The sequence below is a fragment of the Acipenser ruthenus genome, chromosome 3 (genome assembly GCF_902713425.1).
Source record: "Acipenser ruthenus chromosome 3, fAciRut3.2 maternal haplotype, whole genome shotgun sequence".
NCBI lineage: Eukaryota > Metazoa > Chordata > Actinopteri > Acipenseriformes > Acipenseridae > Acipenser > Acipenser ruthenus.
The window spans coordinates 36,389,065-36,413,456 of NC_081191.1; the positions used below are offsets into that span (position 1 = coordinate 36,389,065).

The window sequence follows — 24,392 nt, forward strand, 5'->3', positions numbered from 1 at the left end:
TGTCCAGACTCCCTCTCCAACTGAGAGAGCATGACATGACAGGGAGTGGACAGGATCTGCTGACCTTTACTGCTGCCTTGTTTATATCTACTAAGCAGAAATATTACAGATCCTTTAGAGAGTACAGTGGCAGAAAAAAGAATGTGCCTGCTACAGCAGTAGAAGTTTATGTGAACTGCTACTGTATGCATTCCTTATCTATTGAAATCAGCTTTTCTACAGTATATTGCAATAAAAGTGTATAGGTCTACTTTTCAGTCATGTGAGGGATAGACTCTTTACACAAAAGTGTATTCTACAGATAGCAAGCACTTCCTGTTTTTTTTAATTTTTTTTAGCCTCTGTGAAACAGGAGTATCCAAATGATGCCAGGTTTCACTTTTCCCATTTAAAAAATGAGTTTGAAATCAAATACGAGATTGAGAATGGCAGAAATTAGTTCAGTGTGTCCCTTAGGTTTGACCAAGACGGTTCTCAATTGATGTTAGAATTTGGCAGTTTGCGCTGTACAATTTTTTACATGCTTTACTTGTTTGGTAGGTCTTATGGTAGTTACAATCTAGTCTAAGACCTAAAAGAAAGGTCAAGACAAAAACATGCTCATTAAACTGTGTGGAACTCATGGAGAATTACATTAACTGAATACAGATGACGATGTAATAAATAAATAATAAACACTAATCCTCATCTAAATCTAAATCAAAGGCTGCAATTGTCTGATGGTTAGCCTGGTCTTTGGTCATCCCGGAATGTCCAAATTCAAGTCCATAACTTTTGATTTATATTACTGCATTAAACTTACTAAGGGATGTTAATATGAACCAACTACATATAGAAAAGTGTATGATGACCTCCTGAATGTGCCACCGACTTAGGGGTTGTCTCAAATTTCAAAAATGCTAACATCTGAAGCAAAATGTAATTATTCAGCACAGAGAAAGTGAAAATAGTTGCTTTTGACTCATTTACTGTGTCCTACATTGTACACAAACACATAGACATTGCAGATTTTGAGCACCTGTTCAAAATTTGATAATCTTTTCCCTCTATGGCTTGCAAGTTGATCATAATAGGCAGATCATAGGAGGTAGTGTGGCCCAGTGGTTAAAGTCCAAGGCTCTGAAAATATCATGAACTTCCCACCCCCCACCCCCCAGTGCACACTTGTAGGGTTTCGGACGGCCCCTTAGTACGGAGACAGACAATTCTTTTCCATTGTACAAAAAAAACATTGCTGACGACTAAATTTATATTTAAGTCATCATGAGAAGCCCTCTTTTGGAGAGTGGTTACATTTTTGTGATAACCTACAGCATTAATGTGTAGGAGAATACTAAGGGGCTGATGTAAGGATATGTGCAAAGTGATTTGCGACTGCAAAACCTATATTGCTGCCAAAAACCTAGTTTTGCATGCACACATCGTGGAACTTTAGCAGACACTAAAAATGAGGCGTATGTAATGAATGTTTTTCACCTGCTGTTCTGCAGTCGCTATCAGATGAGCACTTTGCCATCATTAATCCATTTAAATGATATTGAAATGTAGTCAAATTAAGAAAAGAACATGGAACTGGGCAGTGATCTGGTATACCAAGCAGGCTCAAACATTATAATGAGATGTAAGGATTTTGCCTTGCACTTTTGCTGACCCTCTAAAAATGTTGCACCTCCTCTTACAAGGTGCAAACCATTGTAGAAGAGAGTAATTAAGAATAAAGACACACACCTTCAGAAACCTGTCATTGGCATCAGGATGGCTGATGTGGTACACTTCCTGATGCAGCGACGCTTGGCTCTTGTTGAGGACAGGCAGGAAAACCTTCGGAAGAGAAGGAAAAGACCCAGCAAATTCAAACCCAGGGTCACTTTGGTTGGGATGCTGGAGGATGCGGTGGTAAGGCATTATCGTCTCACTCCGCAGGTCATCCTAGAGTTTCTAGCAGACACCTGAATGCATCCAAAACAGGAATTATTGACACTTTTATGGATGAGCTGGCAAAAGCCTTTTTTTTTTTCTTATACAGAATTTCACAAATAATTTCCAGCTCTTTCATTCTCTTGCTAGAGCTGCAGGAGGTTCCATGTAACCAGAGCCGTTCGCAGAGGAGCAGGCTTTAAAGAGAGCTTCACCATGAGCACTGGCTTTTTATTTTATTGCTTTCTTTTAAAGCTTTAGCACTTCAAGACCACACTGTTCCAGCTTCTATTAGTATCCTATGTTAGTACACTGGGGGTGGGGAGCAGAAAATGTGGCACTGTAAAGGTTAAATGAAAGAAAGCTTATGCAATTAACTAATTACCGCTTTATCACCAACTGCTATGTCATATACAGTAGATGTGTGTTCACTGGATTACAATGCAATCAGCAGGTGCCTGTTCTGGCTGTTCTTGTCTTTGAACTTTGTTTTTGGTTTAGACTACCTCAAGATCATAAGCAAAGATATTTTGACAAATGTCATATGTGTCATAATGCAATTACATGAGAGCAATAGAGAGATGGTCGTTATGCATGTTATACAGTATGTTGTAACAATTCTGTTGTCATGGCTTGTCAATGACTGGGAATGATTGCATGATCTTGTGTTGTTATGGCAAACATATACAGTATTTAATTTTTAAAAGCAAAAATCAGGTACACCTGGTTAAATAAATGTCTGTTTGCAAGTCTTGCTTTGAAATAGTGTTGCACTTCCTTAGAAATTTCAAGTGTACTATATGTGCAGTAGAGGTTCCCAAGCTTTATCGTTTCATGCACACCCATCACAGTGAGTGGGCATCCTTCATCAGGATAACCAATGTATCCATTTAAATGTTTTGTTTTTTTTTTTCTCCTTGCAATCAACCCATTTTGCTGTATAATGGTACGCACTGGTAGCGCAGGCATTGGAATTGAAGATAACAAATGTACAATGTAGTACTATAATTGAGAAGGACGGTAGTTCCTCGTGCCAAGTTATCAGCGCGAACTCCCAGAGACACTCTATACAGCAAGGATAGCTTACAGGTTTTCAGGGTATTGGCACAGCAAAAGTAAATCAGCCAAAAGCACCATTTCACTTTTAATTTGTAGTTCCCAACACTCTTAGCCAAAATGTAGAAAAAACGTCAACACCTGTCATACAGTAAGAGAAATAAGTCGCCAAAGTAAGGTAGAAATGTCCTCCTTCATTTTCTCCCGTTTTTTGCAGACCGCAGGCACTTTTATTTCTATTTAATATTTCTTGGCAGATGCCCTTATCCAGGGCGACTTACAATTGTTATAAGATATCACATTATTTTGACATACAATTACATTATTTTTTACTCATTATTTTTACATACAATTACCCATGTATACAGTTGGGTTTTTACTGAAGCAATCTAGGTAAAGTACCTTGCTCAAGGGTACAGCAGCAGTGTCCCCCACATGGGATTGAACCCACGACCCTCCGGTCAAGAGTCCAGAGTCCAGAGCCCTAACCACTACTCCACACTGCTGCGCATATGTATATAACAGGACATCCGAGTTTAATGACAATGATCTTGTTTTGTCAACATGGAAATATACTCGGGAATGTATTTATTATAAGGTCTGTATCATTTTATATTAAACGATTTATTGATATTTTAAAATTGACTAGTCGCACACATCACACACAAAAGAATAACAAAAAAACTTTTTTGAAGACTCCAGGGAGTTTTATCCACACATATGTGTATTACAGGACATCTGATTTTAATGAGAATTAACTTGTTTTGTCAGTATGGAAATATACTAGGGAACGCGCTTATTGTGACGTCTATATCGTTTATATTAAATGATCTATTTCTGTTTTAAAATTGAACATTTGCCTGCAAACAAAATCTATTTTTATATAATATAAACATAAAAAAGGTCTAGCATGCGTGGGATTTGAAACTATAACCTTCAGTTTGCAAGTGTGTTGTGTTTACTGTCAGTGCTACATGATTAGAGAAAACAAGCAGTATTTTGAAAGAGGAAGTCAGCCAGCTGAGAATTCTCTGGACGACATGTTATTTTTTACATTTTGAGTTTTTTTTTTTTTCTCGAGTCATCTCATCATTCTGATCTGGTTTCCTGTCAGCATACCGCTCATTGTGGTCCCTATTGGTGCAAGGAAGTACGGTTTCCTCTCGATACTGGTTGATGAGAGTAACGCTATTTGTGGTCCCCCGCGTGAAAGCTAGGGCGTCTGCATTGCGAGCTTTATATTGCAAACTTTAAAAAAAATTAAATGTATTTTATTTATGTGTAACAAACACATTTTTTATATGAAAAAGATATAGTTACTATGAAATTCACTTTCATTAAACATACATACTTTTGCACACATAACTTTAATGTATATAAAATTTAAGGCAGGATTTGAACCCTAACTGGTCATACTTTCACTCCAGCTACATAACCGCTATGCTACAAGTGGATTAAATGCATGAAAAACACAAGCCAAGTTAGTAGAAACAATTGGGGCAACCTTGACCCCCAACGCTTTTACAGTTGTGCCTATTTGCTTCAACCTATATTACCGTTTGGATAGGGTAAATATAAATAGTAGCCTAGACTGCTGAAAGGGTTAAGATGTGAATCTGTGTAGCATAGCGGCTTTCAAGCTGGAGTGAAAGTATGACGACTTAGGGTTCAAATCCTGCCTTAAATTATATATATATATATATATATATATATATATATATATATATATATATATAGATATATAGATATATAGATATATATATAGATAATATATAATGCACCTATTTGCTTGGTGCTAGCAATGTTGCCCCAGTTGTTTCTTCTAACCTAACTTGTGTTTTTGATACCAGTTAGAAGAAACAATTGGGGCAACCTTGGCCCCCATAGGTTTTACGGTTGTGCCTATTTGCTTTATGCTCGGCAAGGTTGCCCCAATTGTTTCTTGAAACTTGGCTTGTGTTTTTGAAATCTCCACTTTAAATGGCTGGGCGATTTTGATAACTAGTCATTTTTTCACATTTCCACTGTGTATAACATTTAAAATAACCCCAAGCACCTTAAAGCTGTGTTTAGTAATAAATTGAGTAGGACCCTCACCCTCAGCACACCATTGCAAAAGTAAAAGTCACATTTTTTTACCTCCTTCATTCAAAGCACAAATATACAGCTCCACTGCCCCAACCCCCTTCCCAATGTATTAATCAGTATTACTGTTCCACATTCAATTGTTTGCTTCCACAGTTGGTATTAAATTATGTTATCTTGTTTAAAACCACCCTCGGAACATTCTTTTTAAATGGCTGCTTCTGGGATTACCTCTTCATGGATGAATATTGTTTTTAGTATAATTGGTGCATATTCCCCTGAAAAGCTTTTCAATGAGAGAAGTTATTAATGTTCTTCAATTCATGTCATGCATTGTGCTCCATTCCTCTTAGCTTGCTTTTCTCAGTGCTTATCTAATCCCCAGTATGACCTACAGGGCCAAGCAGCTGCAGTAACTTCCCTATTTCCAGGACACAAGACCAACCAACAGGACACAAGAGTACTCATTTTAGACTTGAAAAGTAAAGTTGAGTGAGTCAATACAAGCTGTGAATTTAACCTGTGACCACTGTCACCGAAAGGCTTTTATGCTGCTAATGTTGGTAAAGCACAGAGTGCGTACAGTACTGTGCAGTACATTGAATTATCAAGTCTGAGGTACACTGAATAGTTCATGATCAGCCACTAATATTCATTTAACTTGATGTCTGTAGCCCGCCGCACACAGCCCGACTCAAGCCGTCCTGACACATTTCATCTGAGTTTGCACAGATTCTGCATACTCAGTGCTCAGTTTTGGTTTAACGTCACAATTGAGTTTTTCCCGACTGGGTGTCACACACTGCTAAGACTGAATTACTGACCACAACTAGACTGGTGATTACTGTGTATGAAATTAATACTGCCCTGTACACATTTTTGTATTAACTTCGCCCAACATAGCGACCCTCATATTATGAATGGCATCGTATGCTGATTAGACAGCAGAGACAGCACCGTGAGGCAACCAAAAGAAGCACTTAGCCTATTAATTTAGCTGTTGACCATTTACACCGTGCAGACGTTTCAGGCAGTGTTTGACTTTTGTATAGTTTGTCTACTACACTTTAGCCTGTGGTAAATAAAATCCAACCTGTTTGATGTAACTTACAAAAAAAAGGATGGTGAGTAAGTAGATTCAAGAAAATGCACAGAGTCCCTTTCTTCAATCAGTTGTTAGGTTTATTGAAATATGCAGGGAGTCTGGTCCCAGGTACAGGACAAACAGAATACTCGTTCTTACAATTTTTGCATGACATTACATACCCTTCTGTATAGATGGTCCACCTCCTCTTTCTCTGACACTTAACTAATAGCAAAGGTACAACACATTATTCTGTTACCATATATTTAATTTAGTGTGTGTGTGTGTGTGTAGTCTAGTGTGACGACCTCTGAACTCGGTGCATTCTTCAGACCCCTGGTGGTCCCCCAAAAGGTCCATACATCTAGTTTTTGTCATCTTCCTTGTTCATATCTCTCCGTTTTGCCTGAGACCCTTTGAGTCCAGTGGCATTATCTCTTATTCTCCTTTGGGTCCAACGGCAGTCCCTGGGAGCCTTTTAGCTCCTTTATGCTTTGTATTCCAAAAGTCTTAGAGCCTGGCCCCTTCTGGTTCACAGCATTGTTATCTTGTTAGCTTGCAGTCAATATTGGACAAGAAGCTTGTAGACGCAAGGTCTCTTATCAATTGTTAGCAGTACATGCAATTTGAACCAAACAGTCTGCTATCTGCAATATTAGTCTCTTTTCAGAAAAGAACACCAGTATAGCTCTGCCAGTCCACATGCGTAGCAAACTGCTAATCAATTCTCGATCCATGTTTTCCAACACTGTTCATTTTTGTTTGACACTGGCATTTTTTTCTCAGCGTGTGGATCTAGGGGATTGTGATTTGTGACCTATTGGAGATCGACGCACCGGTTACTTCTGTTTTAGTGCAGCAAGAAAATATAGGCTGCCAGTTAATTGATAATTTTACCTTTGATTAATAAATGCCTAAAATACTATTAAAATGTGCACATATCTGGTATATAGCAACCTGTGGAACTAAATCTGTCAATATTCCGCCATCTTGTACGACAAGCTACGTCACTTAAACCTGCTTCACCATTGGTTGACACACTTATGACTAATCTGTCTCAGTTTATCTTGGTCGGCAACCGCCGCACACAGACCGACTGATCACATCTGAACGAAACTGTCTGGAATCTGCATAATCTTGGTTTTAAGGGCACGCACACTGCTACGATTCATCCAGACTCTATACGGCCAGTTGAGATGAGATGAGTCGGGACGGCTTGAGTCGGGCTGTGTGCGGCGGGCTGAAGGAGCTTGCTTTAGACACATTATGGAAAAAAGAAAGACAGAAAGAAATAAGTGATTAAATAGTGTACACAACTTTATTAATCCCCGATGGGGATATATTGAAGTACGTACATGTTTTACATCTAGAGAACCTGTAATGCTATTGTTGTGAAACTTTGTTAGGGCATTCTGTAGCACAAGTTCTTGTGAGTACCAGAATATGGGAATAAATGTATGGCCTGTCTGTACACTCATACTCATTTAGGTCATGGGTTGTTCTAATTTGGAATTTACAGCCGTAACTGGGCGATGAACTGTGTGTTACTAACATACTGTATTTGGTTTATACTGTAGAAAGAAAACTGAAATGAGATTCAGAAGATAATTTTATTGTGGGCTTTCAGCTTCTTACTGAAACAGAAAAAGGTCAAGTGACATTCCAACTCCAGTGATTCAAGCATCCCCCTGATGTTACCACTAAAGCACACTTCTGCCTCCCAGGGCTTTGATTATCTTTTGCTTTTTTAGGTCTGTTTTCAAGAACTGAAACCAGATGTTTTTACTTCAGCAATAAATAATTCCAGAATTGACAAGCTGACGTGCTGCACCTCCTTTAGACTAGGTTCCTCTTCTGCAGTACTCGGATAGGCTTGGACATTTCTGATGAGACTCTCTCACACTGCATACAGTATTCAGGGAGGCATATTTTCGATCTGTAGATCGGAGGGAAAGTTTCCTTTCCAGAAAGTTCCTACGCTGACATATTTCCTCTATCCAAGTCTCCCATCGTTCTGGAATGGGTGTACTGTATCGTTCACTTGACTATATGAGCCATTCTACCCCAGCTGATTTAATAAATCATTTCTGAAGTGAATATTAAGTTTGACCGTAGGTAGTTACACATTTTGTTTTCTTGTGATACTAATCCACTTTTATTTTTTTTATTTTTTTTTACTGAGAAGCCTAACAGTTTTATTTATTTGTTTTTGTATTTCGTGGCTGCAGAGAAATTGATAACATTGTTGCTGTATTGAGCTTCTTATTGGTTCAATATACAGCAGTGGGTATCACTGATAAATCTGGCTAATAAGATTATTTTTTCAAAGAAATTAATAAAAATGTGCTGCTCTGTAGGAAAATGCAAATATCCATTATCAAGTTATGTCTACCATTTCTTCCTTAATGAAAATGACCATTTAATTAGTTCAGTTGCTCATGTTGCCAAGGGCTTTCGGTTGTGAAGTTTCTGTGTGGCTTTGTTCCCAGTAATGGATGGCAAAGAAAACCAATCAATTCCTACAAGTTAAGCCCTTAAGTTGGAAAAAAAAGAAAAACATAACATGAGTCATAAATTACACCTTGGTGAAGCAGAATGATGGAGTCATTTTTTTTTTATATATATATATATTTTAGTAGACGAACACACCCTGTCCTCCAAAGCATGTGCCGTCAGCCGACCACTACTTTTTCACACTGCAGGCCCACCATGCAGCCACCTCAGAGCTGCAGCATCAGAGCTGCAGCGTCAGAGGACAACGCAGCTCTGGGCAGTTCAAACCCGCAGGCACCCGGCCAGACCACAGGGGCACAGGGGTCGCTGGTGCGCAGTGAACCGAGGACACCCTGGTCGACCTAAGCGCCGCCCCCCCCCCCCCCCCCCCCCGGGTGGCACTCGGCCATGGTCGGCCATAGGTCGCATCCTGCACTCCACACGGAGCGCCGTTAACAGATGGCCCACTCGGGAGCCCGAGGAGGCTGATTTTTAATCAGATGCAATCTTAGGCAAAGAATCGGTCTCGTCTCCATTCATTCATATTACAGGACCATAGTCAAGTATCAGAAATGACTGTACCGCTTGCTATCCGTTTCCATGCCACAGTAAATATGATGCTATTGCAAAAAAAGGTAATTTCTTCTGAAGCACAATCCTTTAAACAATCTGTCTCCATTTTAAAAGGGATTACTTAAAATCCTAGCTTATTAACAAATGGAAGAAATGAAGCGCGTTCAACAAGGTGATTAATATTGGCCCAGTAATGCATGGTGCCAGCTAAAAAAAAAAAAAAAAAACACATAAGTTAGTATTATTTGCAGTAGTAGATGAATGAGATGAGTTTTGTAGTTTCAGTACAATATAGGTAGCCAAATATTTGTATTGCCTACCTGCTTATCTGTGGCTGTGGGGATAAAGTGAAAGTGGTTGTACTGTATAACCATCCATAGTACAAATGCCACACCACAGTTTTATATTTATGTAGAGGACAGCTTCCATATGTAAGGAAACCTGCTAAGAACATCCTGTAGCACAGGTTATTGAGACCTGTCTGTCTTGGTTGTTTGTATGTTATACAGGTTGACAAAATTTTGGAATATAAGGCTTGGATGCCTGTCTGTCCATCCGTATATATCATGCTTGCATTTGTACCTTTTACACACAGTGGATGTAGGTCATGGTACATTTTCATACCAGTGATGCTAATTTTGTACTTCCTGCTAAGACGGAGGATGTACAAGCTACCAATATACTTGTTTAAAATGTCTATTAGGAGAAAAGTACAGTACCAGCTACTGTACTGTAAGTCATGGTTGTTCTTTTTTGTTACAGATTCATACCTAGTTAACTGTCAAAGAGAAACCACAGTCTCAGAGTATTTGAAACTGCGTTAGTAGTGTTTTATACTGTAGATCTCCTAATGTATCATCAGTAGGCTCCTACCAGCTGCTGCTACCCTGTCTTTCATCAACAACAACTGATTTGTATTCAGTAAGTGCTGTAGAATGGTTCTCACAAACTGGTGTGCAAGTGTACGTTTTTATTGATTTTGTTCTTTCTTTACCAGCTGCTTCCAACCCTAAGGCTTCATTTCTCCAAAGACATTTGCCAGTTTACTGTACCGTATTCTTTTTTAAAACAAATAAAATAGTAAAGTGGAGGACTGGAGGCATTGAGGTGCTCAGTTCAAATGCCCGATCATCTAGAGATTTATATAATGGATCATTTTTACTTTTCAAAAGGGTAAATGCAGCTTGGTCCCCTTTTTGATTTCGCAGTTGTATGATTTTTGAAAAACAATAACAGACAGCTGATGCCCCAAGCTGTTTATTGGTGTGGCTTGAGAAACCCAGCATGACTGTCCTTCTGCTTATGATTTAGAAAAAGGAAGTGCCTAAAACCACTTCTAATGAGTTAATAACAGGATTAATCTCTCAGTCATAATGCAATTGTACATTACATTCCATTGTAAAGAAAGAAAATTAATCAAAAAACTTGCTGTCACAGAAGTGGAACTGTAAGGTACATTTTTAATGGGCCTTATATGCAAATAAGAAGAGAAATGATTATTGCTTTACTGAGACAGCATACTATAAATTAAGTCATAGGTATAATACATTTTTAGTGTAACTTACACTCAAGTTGTCAGGGTTTTAAGATTAACTATCCATAACTCATGGTTAAAAGGGGCAGATTATATTGTTTTAATACAGTCTAGCTTCCTAGATTGATTTTTTCTAAACACTAAAGGAGGAAACTGAGCTCCCTTTGACACAGTACTGTTTTCCTATGGCCTTCCACTCGTGCCTATTTGTGAGTCCGTATTCACATGTCTTCCTACCTTGTTCTATTCACATGAGAACTTAGCATTTCAAAACACGTGACACATGTTAATTACTAACTAATTTTTCCAGTACTAAATGTCTGGGAACATCCACACTTTTGAATGTCATCTGTAGAGAATAATACAGTCAATTCTCATTAAGACAAGCTTGGATTAAACAAATTTCCTGATGCTACGACATGGTCCTGGACAAATTTAACAGTTGCTTAGTGTAAATTAGGCCTACTACTTCTAATGCAGATTCACTTAACATAACATTTCCTGTTTCTGCAAATGTATTTTATTTTGACCGTAGTTCAGTTGGGGAACCGAATAACAATTTTGTAATCTGATACTTTAAGGTTAGGAATAAGTTATAAACATTTTGGGTAACATTGTGATTAAGGTAATATTATGTGTAGATGCTCATGAAGGTGTACACTAGGTGTTTCCAGACCATTTGGCTTTGGCGAAACCAGCAAGCGTGGCTGTGCGTCACAGCGCAGCACAAGCTTTGCACTGCCAATGCGAACCTGTGCCATTGTAATACAAGACGGGGGACCACTCACACTGTCACAGTGGCTATATCCAAGAAAACAAAAATGGCTATTTTATGAGCATAGATTCTGCGAAGAAAAAGGTGTCTGAGACGTACTATAACAGCATGAAAAGATGTAATATTGTTTTGTTCATTACCATAATCAACTAATTTGTTTTACTTTTTAATTGAACACAAGGTTACTACAGTGACCAATCTATTAAGTCATTCATATTAAACAATAGCCTTTAAATTGCTTCCTCCACTCGTAAAAATAAAAATAAAAAAAGTAGTATGGTTGATTTACAATCTTAGTTAGAATTAATAGGCAGGAAGTGAAAAGCGATTTAAGACACAACATTTCAGCTGACTCAAGCCAGTTGTACGCCAAGAATATAATAGAAAGAAGCTAACAGAGCCTTTTGAATTGTCAAGCATTTAAAAATATTTGTGCTTGGCCCTATTAATTCTTTGGTCCCATGGTGTTTTTTAACTGGAGTAGGACCCATAACATTCCAAGGGCAACATGCTCCTAAGTGACCCTGCAGTTCTGTATTTGTGCTGACTGGAAAGACTGGGTAGTATCTGGCTATCAATAATGCGAAAGAGTAAATAATCAAGTTAATGTCTGGCACAGTGGTACTTCCCTGCTGGACTATTGACCATGACAGATGTAAGAGGTCCCTAGCCAAAGGCACTTAGGCTAACGGATCCTAGGTGATGATAAGGCTATTATAAACCAAACAAATGTATTTGCCTGGATTGGATCATTTAGGTTGCGTGACATTTTTGTTTCTAAAGTTGCGTTGGCTTCTGGGCATCGTCTGAGGGATAAGTATACAGTGACTGTCTGAAATGATCTGTGATTATATAGTAAGTTCCGTAAGTACTAGAATAGTTTCCTTAAACAGATTCTGTATATTACTTATTCATATTTAACATATAGTGTTGTTTTTCTAACTTTAGAATTGTGCCAGACCAGTGATTTCTAACATACTGTAATTAGTACCGTATTTCTCTATCCAATACTGACTGGCTGTTTCTTAAACAAATCCCTGAAAAAACAAAAGGTGGCATCTACCTGATAGACTTTATCCGCGTATAGTGTAAGATCATTATCTCCCCTTACACTTGGTGTACACACGCCATGCATTTTGCATAAATACAAAACTTTAAACTTGTTTGTAATATGTAAAGACAACCTTATCCAAGGACATTTAATGTGGCAAGGATGTGCTGATGCCTGCAGGAAGGGTTGGTTAAAATTTAGCTCCTCAGAGGCTAGTATGGCCAGGGATCTGTACTAGAACTAGAGTATTTGGCTTTTTTGGATGTAGATTAATATTCTTTGTATTTCTACTTACCTAGCCAGGCTGACACAGATTGTTGGAACCCTCCATAATTAACAACTTGTACAAAATGTAATCAGCGTTTGGATATAATGCTGTACTGATCAGGCAAACGTTCAAAAATAACATTTGGGTTATAATTACAAGCCAGATCCACAGATGGTATTTGCAGTAATTTTGTTTTCTCGATTCCTCTTGTGTGCAGCTGTTGCTTGAGGAAGCATTCAGTACAGTAATTAAAAAAAGAGGTGTTGTGTCTGGGTTATTACAGTATCTGAAAACGAACTTAAAAAATGTAGTGCTATTCGATTTGTTTTGGAAAGTCAGCTCATACTTCCACATTTATCAGTTTCTAGATGTATCAGTTTTGGGAACCCCCCCCCCCCCCCCCCTTCACCTTCGATTTCAGGATGTCTAAATATGTGTATTTTAATATATCTTGGCAGATAACCTTTTATTTGCTGTTTTTTTTGTGCTGGTAACACAAATATACTATTCTGGATTTCCCTCACGACAGAAAAAATGGATTGAAACTAATTGCCCTAGTTTGGACAGCTGAAATGGGAAATGCATTAACTTGCATCCAGATTAGCAGCTCTGTACTGTATTTTTGCGCTGGTTTGGGGGTGTTGATCCCATTGATGTATTTCGAGGTGCCATAACTATTTTTGTATTGTTTTTGTAATTCATTTTATTGTATGTTAGAATGTTACTACTACTAATAAAAATACTAGTTAAATGGTTGATGTATTTAGATTTGCTGCTCTTTTCTTTCTTAAAATAGGTGTGTGTGTGTGTGTGTGTATTTCAGTTGGTAGGAATCCAATTTAAAGTAATATCAATTATTTTAGGATTAAGCAAGCTTGTAGCATATGCAAGTGTACAACAGGGCCATATTCTCTGCTTAGCATGGACTGTATTATAAACACAAACCATGCAGTGGACTTTTGGATTGCAAATTAATCCCAGCGTTGTCTGGTACCCTGTTTTAGAATATGTGCAGCTGCACTTTATACAGCTGTATGAACTGTCTTACCTCTCACTCTCATTGTCTAGGGTAATACAGCACATAACTGTGCCCTTGTACTACAGTCAAGGGTTCTAACAAGCTTATGAGCACTCTAGAACAAAAGAACGCCATGTCTGTTTCTAATAACATTGCCCAAAGCAATTTCAGTGCATAAACCACTAAGCGTGTAATTACAGTAATATTGAATTTTGACCTTAAGCTTTGATTATTGTAGCTCTCCCATTGTACTATGCTCAGCTTTAAGGGTAACTGTAGGTATATTCAGTAACATTCTAGCCATGTGAAGGTTAATAGAAAATAGACATGGTCTAATGGACAGTTCTGAATATGGGCTGTAAATAGTTTAGAGATTAAACGTTTAGAATATGCCTAAATGTTAACCATTGGCTATAGTGAAGAAAATATCAGTTCTTGTAGATACTGTAGTTCTCTATTTGTGGGCTTCTTACCATGGGTTTTCTGATTAGTTACAAAGGTTCCTAATATGTAAACGTTTAAAAAAACAGGTTTACAGGTTTAGAAATGTAATTAAATTCCACCTACTACGCCTGGTGAACAGTGCACTTTATTTGATGTAATAGGATGCAAACTAGTTTGTATATTTTATTTTAGTGTGATGAATCAAGATACATGTGTGTTTAAGGTAAACACCATGCCCTTCTCTGAATTTCAATTTAGTAGTATTATACAATATTACATTAATAGATATAACCTCAAATTAGATGCTTTTTATTTGCTGTGGAGTCATCCTGTTTCCATTATTGGCCCCTGTTGTAACTACTGTACTTCTGTAATGTGCCTAATTAATGTCAGGCGTTACTAATTAAGATGATATGTTAATTAGCCATGCTGCTGTATGGGAATCTTATCTGGCAAACAGAAAATGCTCGACATATACAGTACAGCCAATGAGACCTGATTTACTACAGGACAGCCTACAGTAGTTCAGCCCAATAAAAAGGGTTAAATGACTAGAAGTACTGTACAGATTTATGGCATTATGCGCTTTCTTGTCAGCTTAGATACTACAGTACAGGGTCCAAACATTTTCAACAGGAAGTGACCTTTGCTATGTTATCTTATGTTGCTAATTAGGTTGTATGGGCTAATTGCCACCCCCTAATAGGCTAAGCTTCCAGAGATTTCTGGGTGGTATGCCTGCAAGCGACTCATGGAATAGAACCATAGCCAAAGAACATTCTTTGTGTTGTGAAACTGGTTCATGTTTGTGGCATTTATCAAAGCTTATAGTAGGTGCAGTTGTTAGGCTTAGTAAGGTTTGATAAGACACTGGTAACAAATACTTTACTCCACTATACCTGGCTATGCTGTTCAGCAGCGGAAACAAAATGTCCTTATTGGGTTTTGTTTACCTGCACTTGGCATCAGGGAGTTCATGTTCACCATTACTGCCTGCTAACATGGCACATAAAGTTCTGTATCTGTCTGCTTCTTCTATCCGTGATTTTGGCAATTTGTTGGGTTCTAAAGGTCATTTTTGTGTCCGGTTTAAAGAGGTTGCCTGACTTGACACTTGTTTGTATTCTTTGTCTTGAGATCAGGAAAGTATGATGGGATCAAGCATGCATATGTGTGATGATGCGGAAGTATAGCAAATCACCCCGACAACTGAGCGTTGCATGCATTTACTGTAGGCCTGTTTCATTTGTCATTATTACAGTATCTCAACAGTACTGTGTTATTTAGAAATACATCTCTTTCAACTTTAAAAGCTAGAATATATGATGGAAGATAAACATACTGCAAGCTTTTTGCATTTAGTCGCAAAAAAAAGGGTGTTACATTTCCTGTAGTATGGAAATGTGGATACCTACAGTACACATTTTCTGTTATGCCTTGAGGCTGCTGTTGCAGAGTAATCAGCTTTTTGGTCTATTTTTTGTCGCCCGAGTTTCCTCGGGGGGAGAAGAGGTAATTAGCACAGAAAGGCTGGGCTTCGTTGTTTATCCTGCGCGTCCCACTTTCTTTGCACTAGATTGAATACAGTAGTCAAATCTATCAACGGTGCATGCAGGTTCCAGCTCTTGGCAGTGCTAATCATTCTATGGCGTCAGCTGCACTTTTTATGCAACAGCTGAGATGGGCAAAAGAGCACTAGTTCTGACTCCGACCTCTTGGTGTCTGGTGTGTTAAAAAAAGGCGCTAGACAAGCCTTTTCAGCAAGTGCCTGTCTAGGACAAGGGCTCCTAGAACTTCTTATAAATTGATAGCACGTTTCAGGAAGGTTGTGGCTTTAGCTGCAGCGAGTGTGTCATGCATTATTCTGTGGTATTTTTTATTTTACAGCAAACATCCCCTTCAAAAAATTGGGTTTTCTTTTTTTTCTCTTTCCTGTGATACAATAACAAACCTTTATGTCTTGCACAGATGGTATGCTGTATATGGAAACTCAGAAAAACAAAAAACAAAACAAAGATACACTGGAATTCCCTAGTACAGTATTGCAAGTTAATTAATTAAGTATAAAAAATATGGGGGCCTGGAGACCATTGATCCTTTACTTAAAAACACAGAATAGAGGTATTTTAAATATGCTTTATACATAGAGAGGAACATTCTGTATTGCTATATGCGTGTACTGTGCAGTCAGCCTTTGGCCCACTGGCACTGTCAAACAAATGTCAATGGGGGTCATCTAGTTGTACAGTTTACGTTTTTGGAAAATGTTTTTGGTTGCATAGACTTTGGGCATCAAAATGTTTGAGGTTCGTGGGCTTGCTAAAATAAGAGAGCCACTGACTACTGCTGGGTTGATTTTTAAGCTTCAAATCCAAAGATCTTTGAATTGTTGTTCAGCAAATTCTGTTCTAATTCATTCTGTTTTAAAGCAAAGAAGCTGTCACACTCCTCATTATACTGGAATGAAAATGTCAGTGTGGGACCAAGCAGTACATTCATGGCGTGCTTGGCACGCTACAGCAGCTAATCCATTTCTAAATGTCTTCTAGTTGTGTAATTAGAACTGTGATTTCCCTTGTTGCACAAGATTTTAGTAAAATCAGAACATTTAACATTTTAAATATGTTATGAAAATCAAACAGAACCCTACTGAATGTATGTAATATATAATATATATATATATATATATATATATATATATATATATATATATATATATCTCCCGATTTAAATCCGGAAAGGGAGTGTATTCTAATATCTGACAGGGATCTGGGATTACACTCTTAATGGCATGATCATTTCCAAGTGCAAATGATGGCTAAATAAGTTCATGCTGCCCTTTCCTTATAGCCTTGTGCTAGTCAATGAAGCAGACCTTCTGCTGTACAGCTAGTGAGTGTTAATGTTGTTTTCTTGTATTTATTTATTTTGTCTGTTTCATAGGAAGTGGGAGCAAAGAGCTTGGTTAATAATTAGCATTCTGGGCAGGGTTCACAGTAACTGGGTTCAGTAGCCACATTGAATTCATGGACAGAGCAAAGATCCTAGATATTTGAAGCCTCTGCACCTTAGAAAGCACACTAGTTTAAAAAGACAAAAACAAGTCTTGCTCACATTATCTTTTGAACTATTCTTTCTTATTCAGCTGTAGATGTTTCATGGAATTTCTAGAAAGCTGTTTTTTTTATTATTCTCATTATTATTTTAATATACACTGAGTGTACAAAACATTAGGAACACCTTCCTAATATTGAGTTGCACCCTCTTTTGCCCTCGGAACAGCCTCAATTCGTCGGGGCATGGACTCTACAAGGTGTCGAAAGTGTTCCACAGGGATGCTGGCCCATGTTGACTCCAATGCTTCCCACAGTTGTGTCAAGTTGGCTGGTGGTGGATCTCTACTCCGAATAGCTTGTTCCATCTCATCCCACAGGTGCTCAATTGGATTGAGATCTGGTGACTGGGCAGGCCACTGCAGTAAGCTGAATTCACTGTCATGTTCGTGGAACCAGTCCTGGACAATCCTAGCCTTGTGGCATGGGGCATTATCCTGCTGAAAAAAAATCCATTAGCAGATGGATACACTGCTGCCATGATTGGCAATGATGTTCAGATATCCTGTGGCATTCAAACGTTGCTCCACTTTTATCAAGGGGCCCAATGTGTGCCATGAAAACACACCCCACACCATCACACCACCACCACCTGCCTGCAATGTTGACATGCGGCATGATGAATGCATGTACTCATGTGGTTTTCTCTATACCCTAGTCCTCCCATCAGCGTGAAACAGCAGGAACTGGGATTCATCAGACCAGGCAATGTTTTTCCAATCCTCCAGTGTCCAGTGTTTTCGTTCCTTAGCCCACTGCAACCGCAGTTTCTTGTGTTTTGCTGAAAGAAGTGGAACTCTGTTAGGTCGTTGGCTGCCATACCCCATCCGTGTCAAGGTACGACGAGTTGTGCATTCTTTTATGGGTCTTTCAGCACCAATGTTGTACTGGACTGTCAGTTGACTAACTGTAGCCCGTCTGTTGCTCTGCACAATTCATGTCAGCCTCCTTTGGCCTCTTTCATCAATGAGCTGTTTTCAACCACTGGCCTGCCGTTGGCTGGGTGTCCTTTGGGTGGTGGACCATCCTTGATACACACGGGAAACTGTTTAGGGTGAAAAACCCAGCAGCGTTGCAGTTCTTGAAACACTAAAACCGGCGTGCCTGGCACCTACTACCATACCCCGTTCAAAGGCACTTAAATCTTTTGTCTTGCCCATTTACCCTCTGAATGGCATACATACAGTACACAATCCATGTCTCAATTGTGTCAAGGCTTAAAAATCCTTCTTGAACCTGTCTCCCCATCATCTACACTGATTGAAGTAGATTTAACAGGTTACATCAATAAGGGATCATAGCTTTCACCTGGATTCACCTTGTCAGTCTATTTCATGGAAAGAGCAGGTGTTCCTAATGTTTTGTACACTCAGTGTATATTAACTTAAATATTTTTTCAGCTGCTTTTTGTTCTTTGCCGACAGAACTACAACTACACAAAACTGTTTCTTCCAGCACAGGTTCCTCCCTGACATTCTCTTGGTATTCACAATTATTGAGTGACTATTGTTAAGCGCCTAAGTAATACACATTTACAAAAGCTACTGTATGTTAATATAAAAACTGAGAATTTGTGTGTATGAGCAGGGGTTAGGCCTAATTTGTAAACAAAAAGGTACTGGATCTTGAGGAAAAGGGACAACATTTTTATTTATAGCCGCTTCAGTCACAATTTCTTAATGTTTAGAAATAGTTTGTGTGAACTCTATGTTAGTTTGAGAAGTTGCCCTGCCATCATTTTGAAAAAAAAAACAAAAAAACATATGCATTATAAAATAGATACATGGATAGGAAACCTAACATCGTACAATTATGCACATGGTAACTGAAGGGAATAGAACTAATGTACTAACTGACCTTAAATTACATGTAGACTTCAATTTGTCATCTGCTTGGACATCTGGGATTTGTAAAACTTATTGTTTGAAAAATAGCAGTAGCGGGCAACTAATCGATGAACAGGAGCAAAGACACTGTTATTAAGAGCGCTAGTTTTTTGGCGCTTCACTGTTTGGGTTGTAATAAAACTAGTAATTTTCTTACTCATAGACATTGCATCCTAAAATACATTGTTACAGTCTACTTTTGTCAGTCAATTCATGGAACAGGCAAGCCTTTTTTTTATGTTATGTAAATAGAGTTTTTTTTTTTTTTTTTTTTTATTTCATCATTTGAAAACTGTTTAATTCTCACCAAAAAGGTACCAAATCTGGGATCCGGTGCAAACCAGCACAAATTAACCCCTGTGTATGAGAGAATACAGTTATACATACCTAAATGGGTAGATTGATTCAATACAAGTTTCCATCATTTTTTATTTTTACTACTGTAGTCTGCATACTGTGCATAATTACAGCACTGTCCTTACACACCAGCCTCTCGATCCAGCATAAAATCAGTATTTGCTTTTGAATGATCCTTTTGCAGAATACATTACGCTTCACCTTGAGGGTATTCTGTTTTCCATACAAAAAATAATGCACAAAGCTGCTTAAATATTCAATAAAAAAGAGACAAACAGTTTACACTCCTGTATCAAACTGTTTGTCTGTCTTCAGGTGTTCTTGAAAGAGGCATTTGTTTAGCCATTGTCTAAACATTTAGAATATATTTCAAAAGATTGTTGCACTATCACCACCTTAATGTAGGCTCTTAGTTTTACGCTGTGCATGTGGAAATCAGAGTTGTAAGAAGGAACTGTAATAGGAAGAAATGAAACGTTGACACTACAGTAACAAAGGGGCTTCTTATTTTCTAGAATTGTAACTACCTGTCCCAGTAGTTGATAGACAAGGAAACCAGTGCATACTGGTGGTTCTCATAATCTTTGACTAAAATAAACTTGCAACCACCTTGGGAAATTTCCCGCGAGGCCTTGCAGCTTAGTGTCCTGTTTGTGAATGAGAAGGTGTTAAGCAGTCATACAGGTCTCAAGTTTGCTGAAAGGTTGTCTTTCTTCTTGGCTTGACCTATAAGAAACTGTGGGAGATGCATTCTGATTTTGTAAGCGTACTAACACACACCCTTCCTATTCCAGAGGGCGTTCAGGCAGCAACTGATTGCTAATTAATTTTAATTAATTCTGTTTTTGTGCAGTGCAAGATCGATGCTGAACCAATCAAGCAGAAAGATTTAAAGCAATTTTAGTTTTAATGCTTTTAATGCAGATTTAGAAAAGGGCTGTGGAATGGTGAAAACGGCAAAAAAAAAACGGGGGTTTTAAAAGGGAGACACCGGCATTCTTTGCAATATTCATGACCTTACATTAACCTCCCTAATAAGGCTTCCATACTAAAGTTTCTGCTGTAGAGAGGCAGTATTGTCTCAATTTGTGGTACAAACTGTACTGTATTTTCCCAGTTAAGTTCCATTACCGGTGTTGTCCAGTAAACATGTACTTTTCAACTGCCATGTTGTTTAGACCCCTCGTCGTATCAGTGATACAGATCACACAAATCCTCACGTACATGTATACAAACCATTCCATTAGAAAAGCTATTCCTGTACTATGGGATTCTTTTTTTATTGTTTTCATCCACTAAGTGTTATCATGTAGTGTAGGGTGTGGTTAAGTCATGATGCGTTGGGCCAACTATATGGCATTGTAGTGGTTGCATATTATAGAAGGGTTCAAAATCAAATGATTGACCATCAGGCCCAAAATAAATATTCTGAGGTCGGCTCAAAGTAGTAATTTGCCATTTGTGTAAGCCCAATTATGAAACTCAGTGCATTTTAATAGGTGGTTCATAGTTGAGTCTTACAACCATCGGGAGATGGTCATGCAAAAACCAGCCCGTCAGTCACACCACAAGAAAGAATAGCACCCCCGAGGGATGACTACATGATTGATGTATTGAACTTAACTATGTAAGTTAAAATTTCCAAAATAACATAAGCACATCTTTTATAATAGAAATTATACTAATAATGGAGCCAGATAATATGGTAAAAATAATGAAGCTTAATGCTGATAGTCATATATTAACACCAAGGTGACCCATTGAAAAGCTGTCAGAGATTTAATTACATTGTGTAGACAGAAAGTGGAAGAGGGAGCAGGGTATCAGACAGCTATGTAAAGCTATATATTTAAATAGTCTGATTCAGACAGGGAGTCAACACTTTGTACTAAAAGGACTGTATGAAAATAATTCAAAGCATACAGGAGGAGAATGCTAATAAGGCAGGGTAGTGGAACCTGGGGCAGTGGAATGTACTATCGTAGTGTTCCAGGATAGAGTGCATGCACTGTAGTTGCCAGGACTGTGATTTAATACCATGTTTATGCTGGAGAGTCTTGTACTGTATCCAGAACCTCACACTTTTTGTACTCTGTGTACAGTACAGGTAAATCCAGTCTGACAAGAAAATCTTAGAATCTTCGACAAACATTTTAACAGGAAGACATTATCAATGTCTTAATGCCACAACGACATTTTATAAAGCTTCAAAATGTTTGTCTGAGCGTATTCTTTAGTACCAGTACTTTATATAAATCTACTCTGACCCTTTAAGAAAGGTTACAGTCATGAAGTACAGTTTTTATACTGCACTGTTTATTCTCTTTCTATCGTAGTGTACATTTATAGTGTACATCACAGGTTATTGACAGTTTTTTTGGACCGGCCTCCCTAGTGTTCATTGCCAGGTATAAACTGCAATACATTTAGTTTTCATTTCCTAATTCATTCTTTTTTTTGCTGCAATATCTGATCCTCAGTGCACCCATGAAAATAAGATGACTGAGTGGACCAGGCTAGTTAATTTAATAATTGTATGTTTTTTTGTTTTTGTTTGTTTGTTTTTTTTTAACAAGTTTTTGTTTTACTGCTATTAATTCAGATTAAGGAAAGTGCTGTCGAATGGTGAAAACTGGGCAAGACTGGGTAAAAAACAAAAACTGCACATAGCCTAGTTCTACACATACTGTTTCCTCATGATGGATGTATGTGATGGGGTGGCCCACTTCCTAAATTTAAAAAAATGTGAAAATAAGATCAGCTGAATGAGTGGTCCAGGCTATTTATTTTAATTATAATTTTATATGTTTTTATTTTTAACAAATGCTTTTTTTTTTTTTTTTTTTACAGGATTCAAGTGCCCTGTCTGTTCCAAGTTTGTTCCTTCAGATGAAATGGACTTGCACCTTGTTATGTGTTTGACAAAGCCAAGGATAACATACAATGGTAAGACCCATGTGTCTCTACTCTATTCAATGCCATCAAAAACAAGCCTGATCTTCAAACCCGTTTTTAGACTGTTCCTTCCAGTGAGGAAAATGGTGATTCACATATTTATTGACAGGTGTGTATTTTCCTAATGTTTAATAACCTATTATGTATCTTCAGTGTGATTTCTCTATTTTGCTTCTGTTTACTATAGTTCATTACTTAACAATTATTCAAGGAGTCTTTTCATAAAGCATGACACATGTAGAATATATAAAGCCTTCATTTCACTAATTTATGTAGTTAGTAGTGTTGCACAAGGATGTTTTAAAATACTGATAATATATTGTGGGTGGATTCATAGGTTATTGGGCCAAAAAAAATCTGCAGTTGTTGTCTCTTATATACTGTACATAACCCCTTTCATTGATGGAAAAACAAGTGGAACAGGGCTTGCAGTACAATGTCATTAAAACTTCAATATGTTTATAGTGCCGTATGATTCATTATAGTGCTTCCTGTCTATACTGCCAACTATGGGACAGGTACCGAACTGGAGCTGGTGGCATTATGACAAGGGACAAAAAAAATTAATAAATAAACCTGGGGTCGATTTTATAATTATAGTTACAATTACAAATATGCTGCAGTAATTGCAGTTATAATTACAATTACACTAAAAAGTAACATATCTACACACGTTAACATGTTTACTTTGTTTATTCTATCAAGCAGTGATCACAGGTACAAATACAGAAACATACGATAATGTTTTTTCAAACAAATGAGGTTTCCAAAAGTGGTCGAAAATACGAGAAGAATGTTCGCTCAATGTAAAACACAACATGGAACTGTGAATGATTAGGCTTTGAAAGACATGTAATTGATTGTAATTGACAATTATATTGTAATTACAAATACAATTACACCGGTGTGCCTAAGGTTCAACTTTAATTACAATTATAGCTGTAATTGTAACCCAAGGTTTGGTTAGCAATCGTAACATTTAATTTTTCAGAACAACAATCACAATGGTGTGTTAGGTGCAGTATACAACAAGGCAGATAACGTGTCAAAGAGTAAGCAGTCATTTCCTGCATTTTAGTTGGTTATGAGTGGTGGTAAAGGAAGGAATGCATTGGTGTACATTTGCTTGGCTTACTAAATTGGCAGATGGCAGACAAAAGGGTTGGCGGTATAACAAGTAACGTAGTGTTATGAGGATAACTAATTTCTTAATGCACATAGAACAAAAAGAGTGGATTTATTGACCACCTTTGGATTCCAGTGCTGTGCTGATGAAGAAAGCCTGGCTGCCCCACAAGTAATCCAGCATTTGAACAATTTGAACCAAGCACAGCTGTCTTAAATCAAGCTACAGAGCAATCCTGTCTTGGACAAGCTTTCATAAAGCTGTAGGTAACAGTAGTCCAGATCTGATGGGAGGGGTTAAATACTAGTCCAAATCTGTAAAGTGTATCACAATGCAGTATAAGGGTTATATTCAAGCTCCTTGTCTGTTAGGGTGCTGGGTGTTCAGTACGTTTGTGTGAAGCTTGAGCTTACAGTTGCATGAGTCAGTTTGATCAGTTTTGTTCCTGTTTCTTGTGGTAAAGTGCAGTATTTCAGTTTCAACTCCAGCTGCCAGTCTCTATACTCCCTCCGATTAGTATGGAGGTGGCTGCTGGATTGCAATGCTGGCTAAATGGTGTGTGACATTTACTGCATTTGAGTTTTCTTTCTCTAGCTGACAGACTCTGTCAGCTGCATTATTCCTACTGAGCAGTAAGTGACAGATTAATTCACACCA

The 24,392-nt window shown here is 37.9% G+C and overlaps 1 protein-coding gene across 2 annotated transcripts in view; it reads left to right on the forward strand.

Moving 5' to 3' along the window:
- The window catches only part of LOC117435746 (E3 ubiquitin-protein ligase znrf2-like), a 64,588-nt gene that overhangs the window by 19,698 nt on the left and 20,498 nt on the right, over positions 1-24,392 (forward strand). Inside the window, exon 2 of one of the 2 annotated variants that reach the window (XM_059012839.1) lies at positions 22,505-22,718. In XM_059012839.1, the coding sequence (XP_058868822.1) occupies positions 22,505-22,718 (214 nt within the window). The remainder of the gene's footprint in view (positions 1-22,504; positions 22,719-24,392) is intronic. The other variant, XM_034059156.3, reaches the window with a different exon arrangement.